Here is a 14,963-nt window from a genome sequence, read left to right as displayed (position 1 = left end):
AAGAGTTTGGTATTATGACCCAGAGCAGATCAACTCAAAATCATATCCCTCGGGACCAGAAAGTAAAAACGGATAAAGAGATATTTTTAAGGTCTTTGGGTCCAGTGGAGTTGGGTCTGAGAGGTTTCTGTTTAGAGGATCCTGCTCTCCTGTGACCAATACTGTATCATTACCACAACTCTCCACTTCACCACATAATGGTGAAGATCCTGATATGATCAAAGGGAGCAGGAGGAAAACACAAAATATTTCAGTGCTGTTCAAACCTCAATACTACCACTGCTATTCACACAGCAATAGAGTTCCTAATGCTACTGCTTCTTCTCATATTATCTCTACTCCCCCCAGTATTGTAGCTCCTGTTCTGCTGCCCCAATACACAAAGAAATGTACTTACCCAGCAAACACTGCTCCCACCGCTGAAATAAACCATTCTGGTGAATTAAAGCCAAGTATACCCACACTGTAAAATTTCTTCAATCCCAGCTGCAGATAAAGAAATACTCATTTTAATAAAGGCAGAATACTAAATATCATAAGGTCATAAAGCATGAGCTCTACAGAATGTATTGAGAAAGATTCACAACTTACTTAAAGCGCTCAACTTTAGAAGAGACTTTACTATAATTCGGAAGAAGGATGTGTAATGGTACAAACCAAATTCTCAGTCGCGTCTAATATCACTAACTATAAAAAAAATGCATGTATTAACAAAATGTTAACACATGTGGCCCCTGAAAAACTTGAGTTTTTCACATGCTTGTTCTGCGTGGGCTTTTGATGTGCAGAACTTGCATTGCACTCTGAACCATTGTAATCAATGTTTTTTTTCATGCAGACATGCACATTTTTTTTTACGCAAGTTTAAATCTCAGCATTCTCTACTTTTGAAAGTCACAAGCATGAAAAACGCACCATACAAGTCTATGGAGATGCATGAAAAACGCATTGGGGGACATTTACTATGGCGTTTCCGCCAGTTTTGTGGCGCTCTCACCACATGTTCTGCTCTCCGACCTATTTATTAGCTGTCGGGGACAGAAAAAATGCCTTTTTCCGTCTGCTCCGACTCTTCTCCGAAAAGGGGCGTGGCTTTGGCGGAGTGGAAACTCAGACACAATTACTATGTGTCGCAGCCCTTTTTGGGCGGTGTAAACTGACGGAAAGTAGACCAAAAGAAAACTGGTCTAGCAGGGACTGTTGGACACATTTCTGGTGCTCGGGACAGATTTTGTCCCAGGGACAGAAAATAGTCTCGGCGCCAGAAATGTCTCTGCACAGCTCTACAATATTAAATGTGTGTCTTCTTACCGAGAGCAGGTCGGTAACAAAGCCAATGCAGACACCGACACTGTAAGTAAATGTCCCCCATTGTACTCTGAGACATTGCAAGTGCAATGCGTTTCTCACTGATCAATTGCCATAGAAAACATAGAGCACAGTCCTGAGTCCTTTTCACCTGCGTTATCTGTGCGTGAAGAACACATTGAAAATGCATTGAAAACACCAAAAAAACATGTGTGAAAAACTTAGACACTGAACAAACTCTGACTGAAAACTGATGAAAAATGTCATTTTTTTCCCTGACCAAACCCTGATTGCTCCCTGATCAGACTCTGACGTGATCTGCAACACATGTGTGAAAGAGGCCTAACAGGTTTTTCCAGGAGTTTGCATTTCTGTTCTTTTGAGTCATATTTTTTCATTTTTTTTGTTTTGTTTCCAGAGATGCTTGACAGCTTATCTGTAGGACACATTGGGACACATTTACTAAGAATGTGAAAACTGTACTAAAAGTGATCTGCCTGTGTATAATGCTTGTTCATTAATAACATGCACCAGAAATCATTAATGTGTCGCTTCCCAGCACTGGCCCGACAGAGTTCACCAACTTTTTTGTGGTGCACCTTTAACATAGGACGTGTGACAGACGTTGCATGTTAAATCAGGCGCGTGGTTCGACTGGGCATCGGAACGCCCCCTAATTTGTGTTGCATGAAGACTATTGTATTTGCAACACAAAATGATCACGTACAACACATTTGTGGTGCAGACACTTCTTAAAAATCGTTGCAAGCAGTTTACACTAGAAAGAATGTGCAATGTCCGAAAGAAAACTGGCGCAAAGCCCTTAGGAAAGGCGCCCCATTGTACTCTCTACTGATTGTGCCATATACCGGGGATCTGGAAAAAAAATCTAGAATTAGGCCCCTTCCACACTTCCATTACGTCAGAGTTTGACATTTTGCATCAGAGTTCAATCAGTTTTCAGTCAGAGTTTGTTCAGTGTCTCAGGCCCCTTCGACACTCGCGTTTTCACGCGCATGTTCTGCGCATGTTTTGACACACAGAACTTGCATTGCACTCTGACCCATTGTAATCAATGGGCTTTTTCACACTTGCATTTTTTTTACGCAGACACGCGCGTTTTTTTAACGCACGTTTAAATCTTGACATGCTCTACTTTGCAAGTCACGCGCACGAAAAATGCACCATACAAGTCTATAGAGACCCATCAAAAACACATTACACTCTGAGACACTTGCAAGTGCAATGCGTTTTTCACGTATCAATTACCATAGAAAAGATAGAGCTCAATCCTGAGTCCATTTCAATTGCATTATCTGCACATGAAAAACGCATTGAAATTGCATTGAAAACGCATGTGAAAACTGATTGAACTCTGATGCAAAATGTCAGTTTTTCACTGACCAAACCCTGATCGCTCTCTGATTAGACTCTGACGTGATCTGCAATGCAACTGTGGAAGGGGCCTAAGGAGTAGTTTAGACTTTACGATACAGATGACACTTCCCTTTCATTCCTTGACACAATCACAGAGATATATAGTTTTGTTAAGACTTTGGCTCCGACATCCGACAGAGGAAAAATGGTGAAAACTTTTTTGTTACAGTGCTCATATCATGTGAAAATTATTTTTATATTTTGATAGATATGGTCTTTTGGGAACTTTTACTTGAACTTTGAACTTTTACTATTTCAAAAAAATAAGATTTTTTAAACTTTTTTTTTTAACTGTAGACTGTATACAGAACTGTGTAGTTTTAAAAATTGGATGATTTGTGGGGAATTTCTGATAGAACTATGAAAACCCTCACGAAATTTAATTAAATTTACTTAAATTAAAATTTTACTTAAATTACTCCAAATTTCATTGGGAAATATGCTGTTGGTACTGTAAACCTCCTAAAGTCTGGATAATGAGCCTAACATTTAGAAAGTTTTCACTAAAATTTCCATTTTTTTATAAATAATTTAAAAACATTTCAACTAAAATATAGCATTAATGTCACGTACAACATATCATGAATAAACAGTTTGAAAATAAACTAGCAAATTTGAAAAATGATGCTGTGTTCTAAAGGTGAAAATGAGCTGTATCCTTACGGGATTAATAGTGAGGCAACACATAAGGGCACATTTACTTACCCGTCCCTGCGCGTTCCCCGATCCGGAGTGTCCGGCGAGAATGCACATCTGCCGCGATTCAAGAAGATTGTGCGCCCTATTTAATGCATGTGTCGCTCCCAGCTCTGGTCCGCCGGAGTTCACCATCTTCCTCCCGGTGCATGTAAATGCATTGTCTTGCGACACAATTTAAAAGTTAAATCCCGCGCTCAGTGGGAATCAATCGGATCGTCTGACAGCCCACCCCCGATTTCTGTTGCATGAAAGTCAGCGCTGATGCGCCAAAATCCGATCACGTGCACCACAATCCTCTTTTAAATGCGTTGCAAAACAGAAATCGTTGGAATATCCGACAAAAGTGTGGTCCGCGGACCCTTAGTAAATGAGCCCCATAGTGTAGTTTGCCTCACTAATGTGCAGAGTGCACCAGATTATTTAAGACCGACACACAGACTTCAATATCCTGGCACACCCTGCACGCGCCGATTAAGCTTAAACTCAGTTTAATTGGCGTGTACCAGGATTATGTCTTAACTTCCGACATAAATGTGGGGGCTGGTGCGAATCTGCATTGGAACACACACCGCCGTGCCACAAAACTGGTGCAAATTCTACATAAATACATGTGCAAGCAGTTTGCACATGTATTTATGTGCAAAGTGCACCTGAAAACTGGAGCAGCCAGTTTTATAAATATGGACCAATGTGTTAAATTGGAGCGGGCACCACTACTGACATGCCAATTCTAGTGCATAATTGTATTCCCTATCCCCAATAATTCTGATTCATCTTAATGATGCTCCTTTGTGAATTGACAATTAGGTGATGTTAGTTGGTGGCGAATCTACACACAAAGGAAAATCTAAAATCACAAAGTCAGATGCAAGTAAATTTATCAAAAGCAATCCAAGACTACACTTGTTATTTTGATGGTTATCAAAACTTTTCAGGATTGCTGTATATAGAACATATAGCAAGAAAACACATGTATCTAGCAGCTGCTCCACTCGGTGCTGATGTGCAGTCACAGTTGTTCCTTTCCATATACAGGCGGTCCTCTACTTAAGAACACCCGACTTACAGACGACCCCTAGTTAAAGACTGACCTCTCTGCCCACTGTGACCTCTGGTGAAGCTCTCCGAATGCCTTACTTTAGACCCAGGCTGCAATGATCGGCTGTAAGGTGTCTGTAATGAAGCTTTATTGATCATCCTTGGTCCCATTACAGCAAAAAAAATTGAAACTCAAATTGTTACAGGGGCAAAATTTTTTTTGTCTGGATCTACAATTATAAAATATACAGTTTCGATTTAGGTACAAATTAAACTAAAGAACAAACCTATGGAACCTATCTTGTATGTAACCCGGTACTGTATTTGTAAGGGTTAGGACTCTAGGAAAAAGGAAAGTAACACCCAGATGTTAATATGTTCATAACGTTCTAGAAGGCACAGCATGACGTTTAAGGCCGTCTCCTGAGTTTTGATTCATAGTGAATGGAAGTAAAATCAGAAATATGTTTAATAATCACCTTCAGGAAAGCCTTGGCAGATTGACGACACAGCTGATAATACTCCTTGAAAGTAATATGTTCCCATACACCATCTTTCTTACTTGAAAGTGCATTTAGAGAGCCATATTTATCCACACATTCCAAAAACATTTTGTGCACAGTTATTGGAGTCTGAGGACAGGAAGAGTCAATCCGCAATCGGACTGACCCATCTACCAAGGTAGTCCATAGTTTCTCTTCTGCAAAATGAAAGGCCATACTGTAATTTGCAAAAAAACTATTAAAAACATGTAACACAAAAAATATAATTTTTTTCCAGCATAAAAACAAACTTAAAAATGCAGGTGCAGTGTAGGAGTGATGTTCATGAGCCTATTCATCTTATGGATGGAAGTGCTGTCCGGATGAGAGGGGGCCTGCATATTGAGTGCCAACACAGCAATTTAAGGGGTTATCCTGGGTTCCCTGGGACTGCAGGAGGAAACTTTGAGTTCTGACTGGCAAACTCTGTGCTGGGGAAACGGCCCACAGAGATGGCTCTGAATGCCACCTTTGGAACTCGTGCCATAGTTTCACCACCACTGACTATTGTAATCATTATTAATATTAATATCTGTGTAGTATTAAACTCATTTAATACTGAAACTTCTAGGCTCAGCAATACTCTATACCAGTGATGGCGAATCTTTTAGATACAGAGTGCCCAAACTACAACCAAAACCCACTTTAATGTCGCAAAGTGCCAACATGCCAATTTGAGCAGTAACCTATTGATCACTGCTGTATCACAAGTTTCAATCGTATTGGCGTCCTGAGGACACCAATACAATAGAAAGTAGGAGACATTTGGATTGTAGCTTCCCTCCGGGGTCCCCTGAAGAAGAAAAATAAGGGGACCCAAAGCAGGAGCTCCAACGATAATCTATCTCTGTCCACACCTTCTCGCTCCTCCTGTAGTCCTGGCAGACAAGTAGGTGTCACTTTAAAATAGCACTGGGAGTGGCGCGTCCCAGGCTGTCTTGGACTGCAGGAGGAAGCCTTGAGTCCAATATGATAAATTATGTGCTGATTGCCCACAGAAAGGGCTCCGAGTGCCACCTCTGGCACCCGTGCCATAGGTTCACCACCACTGCCCTATACGGGCATTTTAAGCACCAAGCAAAAACATATTGAAATAAAGTTTTTACATTTTAAGTTATATCTTAAGTTATATCTTAAGTTAAGTTATATTAACTCATAGTTAACTTCATAACTTCCTAGTATATGTACACGATAACATTATTTCTCACCATTACACGACTTGTATTCTGCATATTTTAGTATTTTTGCTTTCTGCAAACTGTATAATGTCTCCCTAACACAAAATTGAAAATCTCCTTAAAGCAGGTCCACCTCTCCCACCATACCAATGCAATCAATTAGAATTACTTGAGTATAAGCTGATTCGAGTATAAGCCGAGGTACCTAAGTTTAACACAAAAAAACGGGCAGACCTATTGACTCGAGTATAAGCCTAGGTTTGGAAATACATTGCCACCCAGTACATGCCCCCCAGTATATAGCCATCCAGCCCCTGTCCCAAGTATTCCAAGCAATTAAAAAAAATTAACACTTTACTTACATGCCCCTCGCAGGTGCTCTTCTTGCTTTGGGTTCTCCAGCTCCTCTTTGGACACTCCGGCTCCGTCTTTGGGTTCCCATGCGTGGCCGACACACACAATGATATCAGTCGCTTGTCGTCATTGTTTATGCGCCACCGACATTGCGCTGTTACACGGAGTGGAGCTGGAGCACCTGAAGCAAGAATAGGACCTGCGGGGGCTGTCGGAAGGTGAGTACAGTGTTCAATTATTTATGGACTTCAGTATAAGCCGGTTGGCCCAAGTAATTTTCTACAAATACACAAACACTGTAGACATAATTAACAGATGCATTTCTATTCCACTACTAGTATCTACTGTTATTCACCTTTAGCATCAGTGCTAGTAACTTCTAGAAATGGTTCTTCAATGGAAGAGTCCATGGCCTCTCAAATTCAATCTGCAACAATAAGAAATAGATTTTAATAATGACTTGTCCAACAGCAGGGGGATACTATCTTTACCCTGGCTCCAGAAAAGATCACTTTGTCCTTTCACCCAAAAGCTCTTGGGAATTGTGCTAGAAGTCTAAAAGTCTATTAATTAACCAAATTAATTATATCACATATTATAAGGTATGTGCAAATTCTATGGGGTTTACACCTCTTTTGTAGCGCTCCCCCCTCCTGTTCTCCTTTCCAACCCATTCATTAGTGGTCTCTGTCCGAAAAAATGAGATTTTTCACCTACTCCAAAAATGCTTTGAAAAAGGGGTGTGGTTTTCATGATGTGGAAACTCCATCATAATTAATATGTGTCTCTTTCATTTTTTTCGGCACTGGAAAGTGGCTTAAAGTAGACCAAAGGAAAATTGGTCTAGCAGAATAGAAACCTCCACTTGGAAGTCTGCCGAGTCACAGCTCTCTGCCTGGGAAAGTTCAGGTGCTGATAATGTTGCACAAAGTTGGCGCTGTCCTCTGGCTGTTATTAAAGTGGCCATTGCTGCGGCTCCTCGGCAGCATGCTCAGCAAATTCTCCGACTGCTGCACACATTGGTGGCGATCGGGGCAGAAAATGGTCCCGGGGACAGAAATATTATCTGCTGAGTGCCACAAAATTAAATATATACCTCATTACAGACAGTTAGTTCAAAACCAAACTGGGTGAGGCAACAACACTTTATAAAAATGCTCCCCTATATCTATGCTTACTGTCAATCACTGGTTGCCTTCCATGGGTAGAAATCTGTCATGTGATGTCACACAGATGCATAGTTCGTTACTGTAATCAGAGCTGTGTCTACCACATAACCTCAGATTTTTATCCATGGGGGAACAACATCCAATTACCAACATGCACAATTATCTTTATAGTCAAAAAAATTAAAACCTTCTGTACGAACTCCCCCCCCCCCCCATTCATTTTGCCATCTTCTGGCGCCAATATTGGAGCTGTGTGACATGTCATTTTTTTGGTCAGATGAGATCACGTTTCTTTGCAACCCTTGATCACTTTTTATATATTTTTTTATATGTTCCAAAATGGCGCTATTTTCTGTTATGGCATTAAATGCCAGGAATAAATGTTGTTGTATTTGATCGGACATTTTGGGCTGAGGCGATACCTAACATTCCTATGATTTTTACAGTTTGGCTATTTTTATATCAGTTCTAGGGGGTGATTAGAAGTTTTACGTTTGTTTAATGTTTTTTTTTTTGCTTTTTTTACTGTTTTTCAGACCCGCTAGGGTACTTTAACCCTAGGTTGTCTGATTGATGGTACCATATACTGCCATAGTATATAGGGATTTTACTGATCATATATTACAATGTGCCACTGGCACATTGTAACAAATGGCCAGAAAACATACAGCCTCATGTTTTACTATGACCCAAGGCTGTCATGGAGACAGGTTGTCGCTCCCAAATGACATCATGGAAAGTGATGATCTTAGCCAATATTTCGCTGCCCGTGCGCTGCCGGCTTTTTAAGCTGCCATAAGCAATCGAAGGGTTAACACCTCTGATTGGTGCTAGCACAGATTGCAGTTGCTACCAGTGGGTGTTTGCTGCAATATACAACAAACACCCACCTTGTATGGAGAGAGCTCTCAACCCGTGACCTGCAGCTGATGTGTGATGTACTAATACATCACATGTCGGTAAGGGGTTAAGGAAGCACCCATTTTAACTTACCAAAGTAATTTTGAGTTTGTTTTTTTGTGACATATTGTACTTCATGTTAGTGGTAAGTGTAAGTGTTAGTTGATATGTTTTGCATTTATTGATAAAAAAATACGAAATTTTCAAAATTCTAAATTAAATGCTTTTCAGACACATATTTTTACCACCCAAATTTTTTACTAACATTTTCCATAACTCTGTTTTCTATTTTAACATTTCCTTCATAATAGAAGTTTCTGAGGACAATTTTAATTTTTTATGAGATTTGAAATATATTAGAAACTGTATATCATCCCATTTTCAAAAGTGCAACTCTCATACTATTAGAAGATTGTTCACCCTTTAAGAGATTTATAGTAATTAAAACAAAATGGAGGTTTGAACTTAAATTTAAAGAAATTTAGACTGTCTAATTTTGTCATTAATATGGCCCTAAAATTTGAAAGTTCGCAAAAGGTAAAAGAAAATAAACCCTTAAATTTAATTATGCTATTTCTCACGATTATGGGTACACCCCACATGTGGACGTTACTTGTTGTATGGCCGTACTGTGAAGCCCAGAAGGGAAGGAGGGCCATACAGCAGCCAGTTTTGCCCAGAAAGATTCAGCATGTTTTGGTATCTTCAATGCCGCACTTTTGCAAGGTATAAAATATTTATTTTTCTGTTAATGTCACCATGTGAGCCTTATTTTTTGTGGGAGGATATGCATTTTCAGTGATACTGCTTAAGGGTGGCTATACCTTATTGATAAAAATGCATTAACCACATTATTCAGCGTCCTTTCCTTGGTGGCAATGCCACATTTCCACAGATGCTACACTACATGTTATCGCTTCACCCATGGCAATCTGGTGAGTAGATTAGTCAGTTTGTTTCATTTGTTTCATTCTTCTGTGACATAGGGCTAGCTGCAAGTCCTGTCTCTACCTAGTAACAATACCGTATGTATAGAAACACAATGCATTTATAAACCGTCATGCGTGTTCAATAATGATTTGATTTTACGTTACTGGATGTTTCAATACTATATATGTGAGGTTTGTATGGTGATTCTCACTTTTAATGCTATATGTCATTTTTTGGGGTATTTTTATTGATTTATTAATATATTTTTTAGTTAAAATTCTTTTTATTTTTACTTTTTTATTTATCCCACTATGGTAGATGAACAAGTAATCGTTTGATTGCTTGTTCATTATAATACCCTGCAATACTGATGTAATGATGGTTCTGTGACTCCCCAAAATTTCCGGTCAGGTGCAGGTCCAAAACTGGAAGTGCATGAACTGAGATTTGGAGTGGGGTACGTATGTGTTGTTTTGTTTTTTATCTTTCTTACTCTGGGTCAGGTCCTGGTCCATAAATATGGAAAAGCCCTTTAATAAGCAATTATGAGGGTTGTATTTCTCTGAATGATTTTTGGTGAGGTCATTCTGGCCTATGTAGTTCCATTACAGTCAGCAGCACATCCATGTTTATACTGTGCTGTATAATGTACTGCAGCCAACTAAACATTTCAAAGGTCTTGTGTAGAGATGAGCGAACATACTCGTCCGAGCTTGATGCTCGTTCAAGCATTAGCGTACTCGAAACTGCTCGAGAAAATGGCATCTCCCGCCGTTTTGCTTTTTGGCGGCCAGAAACAGAGCCAATCACAAGCCTGGAGACTCTGCACTCCACCCAGCATGACGTGGTACCCTTACACGTCGATAGCAGTGGTTGGCTGGCCAGATCAGGTGACCCTGGAATAGACTAGCCCCTGCCCGCGCTGCTCGGATCATTCTGTGTCTGGATGCCGCTAGGGAAAGAGCTGCTGCTGGTCAGGGAAAGCGTTAGGGTGTTCTATTAGAATAGTGTTAGGCAGGAGTGATTCTACAAGAACCCAACAGCCCTTCTTAGGGCTACAATAACGTTATACATTTTTTTTTTTATTTGCTTGTGGCTGGTTTTGCTGGCACTAGTAGTGCAGCTAGTACCATATTGCGAGGAATTTGCAGGGGGACTTGCTACCGTTGTGTTTAGCTCTTAGTGACACACATATCCACCTCAAACACCAAAGTGGGACAATTTATTAGGGGTTTGATTAGAATTAGGCAGAGTCTGCTGATTTATTTTTTTTTTACCTTTATTTCATTTTATAGCTCAAACTCATCTTGCAAAGCAGTGTGCTTTCAGTGTAGGCTACAAAATAGCCATAGGAGAACCCCAACGGCTTACTTAGGCCTACAATAGCGTTATATTTTCCTTTTTTTTGTTTGCTTGTGGCTGGGCTTGCTGGCATTAGTAGTGCAGCTAGTACCATATTGTGAGGAATTTGCTGGGAGACCTGCGACCGTTGTGTTTAGCTCTTAGTGACACGCATATCCACCTCAAACACCGAAGTGGGACAATTTATTAGGGGTTTGATTAGAATTAGGCAGAGTCTGCTGATTTTATTTTTTTTTTAACCTTTATTTCATTTTATAGCTCAAACTCATCTTGCAAAGCAGTGTGCTCTCATTGTAGGCTACAAAATAGCCATAGGAGAACCCCAACGGCTTACTTAGGCCTACAATAGCGTTATATTTTCCTTTTTTTTGTTTGCTTGTGGCTGGGCTTGCTGGCATTAGTAGTGCAGCTAGTACCATATTGTGAGGAATTTGCTGGGAGACCTGCGACCGTTGTGTTTAGCTCTTAGTGACACGCATATCCACCTCAAACACCGAAGTGGGACAATTTATTAGGGGTTTGATTAGAATTAGGCAGAGTCTGCTGATTTATTTTTTTTTTACCTTTATTTCATTTTAAAGCTCAAAGTCATCAGGCACAGCACAAAATCCAGTTGTGTGCTGTCAGTGTAGGTTAGAAACTAGCCATAGCAATAGGATAGCATCGTTTTGTTAAAAAAAAAAAATAATAAAAAAAAAATAAACACAGAAAAAAAAATTAAAAGTTTACACTTTAATTTGGAAAATGTTTAACCCGAGGGCTAGGGGTAGAGGACGAGGGCGTGGACGTGGACGTGGGCGTCCAACTACTGCAGGGGTCAGAGGCCGTGGTCCTGGGCGGGGTGAGACACCACCTGCTGATGAGGGAGCAGGGGAACGCCGCAGAGCTACACTCCCTAGGTTCATCATGTCTCAAGTTACTGGCACTGTTGAGGCCAGAACAGTGCGAAGAGGTGATGTCGTGGATTGCGGACAATGCTTCTAGCCATTTGTCCACCAGTCAGTCTTCCACGCAGTCCACCCATGTCACCGAAATCAGCACTCCTCCAGCTCCTCCACCTCAGCCTCCTTCCCCCCAGTCTGCCCCCTCCCAGCAAAATTTGGCATTTGAACCGGCATACTCTGAGGAACTATTTTCTGGACCCTTCCCACAGTCACAAACCACTTGTCCGGTTGCTGCTGAGCAATTTTCCGATGCCCAGGTTTTCCACCAGTCGCAGTCTGTGGGTGATGATGACATTATTGACGTAGTGGAAGGAGTGTGTAAAGAGGTGTCGGACGATGAGGAGATACGGTTGTCAGACAGTGGTGAAGTTGTTGTCAGGGCAGGAAGTCCGAGGGGGGAGCAGACTGAGGGATCGGAGGATGATGAGGTGACAGACCCAAGCTGGGTTGATAGGCCGGGTGAACACAGTGCTTCTGAGACGGAGGCGAGTCCTATAGCAGAACAGGTTGGAAGAGGCAGTGGTGGGGCCAGACGGAGAGGCAGGGCCAGAGCTGGTGCATCAGCGCCAAATGTTGCCCGTAGTCAAGCTCCCGTGGCGAGGGCTAGATTTTCAGAAGTCTGGAGGTTCTTTAAAGAAACACCGGATGACCGACGGACTGTGGTGTGCAACCTTTGCCAAACCAGGATCAGCAGGGGTTCGACCACTACTAGCTTAACTACCACCAGTATGCGCAGGCATATGAATGCTAAACACCCCACTCAATGGCACCAAGCCCATTCACCTCCAACCGGGCACACCACTGCTCCTTCCCCTGTGTCATCTGCTAGTCAGCCCCCTGCCCAGGACCACGGCCCAAACACCTCCCGTGCGAAAACCCCATCTTCGCCTCCACGATCTTCCACAGCATCCACCAGCGTTCAGCTCTCCATACCCCAGACGCTGGAGCGCAAAAGGAAGTATAGCGCAACCCACCCACACGCCCAAGCCCTTAACGTCCACATCTCCAAGTTGCTTAGCCTGGAGATGCTGCCCTATAGGCTGGTAGAGACCGAGGCCTTTCGAAACCTCATGGCGGCGGCCGCCCCTCGGTATTCGGTCCCCAGCCGCCACTACTTTTCTCGATGTGCCGTCCCAGCCCTGCACAAGCACGTGTCAGAGAACATCATCCGTGCCCTGACCAACGCCGTTTCTGACAAGGTCCACCTGACCACGGACACGTGGACGAGTGCTGCCGGGCAGGGCCACTATATATCGCTGACGGCACATTGGGTTAACTTGGTGGAGGCTGGGACCGAGTCTGACCCTGGGGCTGCTCATATACTGCCGACGCCGAGGATTGCGGGGCCTACCTCGGTCCAGGTCTCAAAGGCCTACTATGCCTCCTCCTCCTCCCACCCCTCCTCCACCTCCTTCTCCTCCGAATTACCATCCGTGGGCATGGCGCCATCAGTCGGTAGCTCTAGGCACAGCAGCAGTGCCATCGCTAAGCGACAGCAGGCGGTGCTCAAACTGCTGAGCCTAGGCGATAAAAGGCACACCGCCCAAGAGCTATTACAGGGCATCACGGCGCAGACTGATCTGTGGCTGGCACCGCTGAACCTGAAGCCAGGCATGGTTGTGTGTGACAACGGCCGTAACCTGGTGGCGGCTCTGCAACTCGGCAGACTGACACATGTGCCATGCCTGGCCCATGTGTTAAATCTCATAGTTCAGCGTTTCCTCAAGACATACCCCAATCTGTCTGATTTGCTCACGAAGGTGCGCCGCATCTGTGCGCATTTCAGGAAGTCCAGCACAGATGCTGCCACTCTCAGGGCAGCGCAGCGCCGCCTCCAACTGCCCGCTCACTGACTGTTGTGCGACGTGCCCACGAGATGGAATTCAACATTAACCATGTTATTCAGAGTTTACCAGCAGCGCAGAGCGATTGTAGACTGCCAGATGTCAACTTCCACCAGAACTGGTAGTCAGGTCAGTCAGCTTCCTCAAGTCTACAATGAGGAGTGGACGTGGATGTCTGATATCTGTCAGTTGCTGAGTAACTTTGAGGAGTCAACACAGATGGTCAGTGGCGATACCGCCATCATCAGCCTCACCATCCCGCTGCTTGGCCTGTTGAAAAACTCTCTGGTCAGCATGAAGTCGGAAGCTTTGCGCTCGTCACAAGAGACGGGGGAAGAAGATTCCCTTGTTGATAGCCAAAGCACCCTTAGGTCTGTTTCTCAGCGCATATCGGAGGAGGTGGAGGAGGATGAGGAGGAAGAGGAGGAGAATGTTGGCGAGACAGAAGAGGGGACCATTGTTCAGTCCTTCACTGTTCAGCGTGTATGGGCACAAGAAGAGGAGTTGGAGGAGTTGGAGGAGGAGGAAATGGGCAGTCAGGCCAGTGAGGGGAGTGAATTCTTGCGCGTTGGGACTCTGGCGCATATGGCAGATTTCATGCTAGGCTACCTATCCCGTGACCCTCGCGTTCAAAGAATTTATTCCAGCACCGATTACTGGGTATTCACTCTCCTGGACCCACGGTACAAGCAAAATCTTTCCACTCTCATCCCTGGAGAGGAAAGGATTGTGAGAATGCATGAATACCAGCAGGCCCTGGTGCACAAGCTGAAACAGTATTTCCCTTCTGACAGCGCTAGCGGCAGAGGGCGTACTTCTGCGGGACAAGTAGCGAGGGAGAGTAGGCGAGCAGGCAGCTTTTCCAGCACTGGCAGGGGTACGCTTTACAAGGCCTTTGCCAGTTTTATGTCACCCCAGCAAGACACTGTCACCTGTCCCCAGTCTCGGCAGAGTAGGGCTGATCTTTACAGAAAGATGGTGAGGGAGTATGTAGCTGACCATACCATCGTCCTAAATGATCACACAGCTCCCTACAACTACTGGGTTTCAAAGCTGGACATGTGGCACGAACTGGCGCTGTACACCTTGGAGGTTCTTGCCTGCCCTGCCGCTAGCGTGTTGTCCGAGCGGGTTTTCAGTGCAGCTGGTGGCATCATCACCGATAAGTGTACACGCCTGTCGACTGACAGCGCTGACAGGCTGACGCTTATCAAGATGAATAAAGCCTGGATTTCTCCGGATTTTCATTCTCCACCAG

At 43.4% G+C, this 14,963-nt stretch overlaps 1 protein-coding gene across 7 annotated transcripts in view; it reads right to left on the bottom strand.

Annotated features, from left to right (window-relative positions):
* The window catches only part of ACSBG1 (acyl-CoA synthetase bubblegum family member 1), a 38,762-nt gene that overhangs the window by 11,355 nt on the left and 12,444 nt on the right, over nucleotides 1-14,963 (bottom strand). For 5 of the 7 annotated variants that reach the window (XM_072147720.1, XM_072147722.1, XM_072147719.1 and 2 more), the window contains 3 exons: nucleotides 6,912-6,983; nucleotides 4,962-5,182; nucleotides 398-486 (listed from right to left, as the gene is read on the bottom strand). In XM_072147720.1, the coding sequence (XP_072003821.1) occupies nucleotides 398-486; nucleotides 4,962-5,182; nucleotides 6,912-6,966 (365 nt within the window). In that variant the 5' untranslated portion in view covers nucleotides 6,967-6,983. Of the gene's footprint in view, nucleotides 1-397; nucleotides 487-4,961; nucleotides 5,203-6,911; nucleotides 6,984-14,963 lie in introns of all 7 variants that reach the window. The other 2 variants (XM_072147724.1, XM_072147725.1) reach the window with 1 other exon arrangement.

The sequence above is a fragment of the Engystomops pustulosus genome, chromosome 4 (genome assembly GCF_040894005.1).
Source record: "Engystomops pustulosus chromosome 4, aEngPut4.maternal, whole genome shotgun sequence".
NCBI lineage: Eukaryota > Metazoa > Chordata > Amphibia > Anura > Leptodactylidae > Engystomops > Engystomops pustulosus.
Note: the sequence above shows the minus strand (reverse complement) of the source record. Positions and strands in the feature narration are given on the sequence as shown.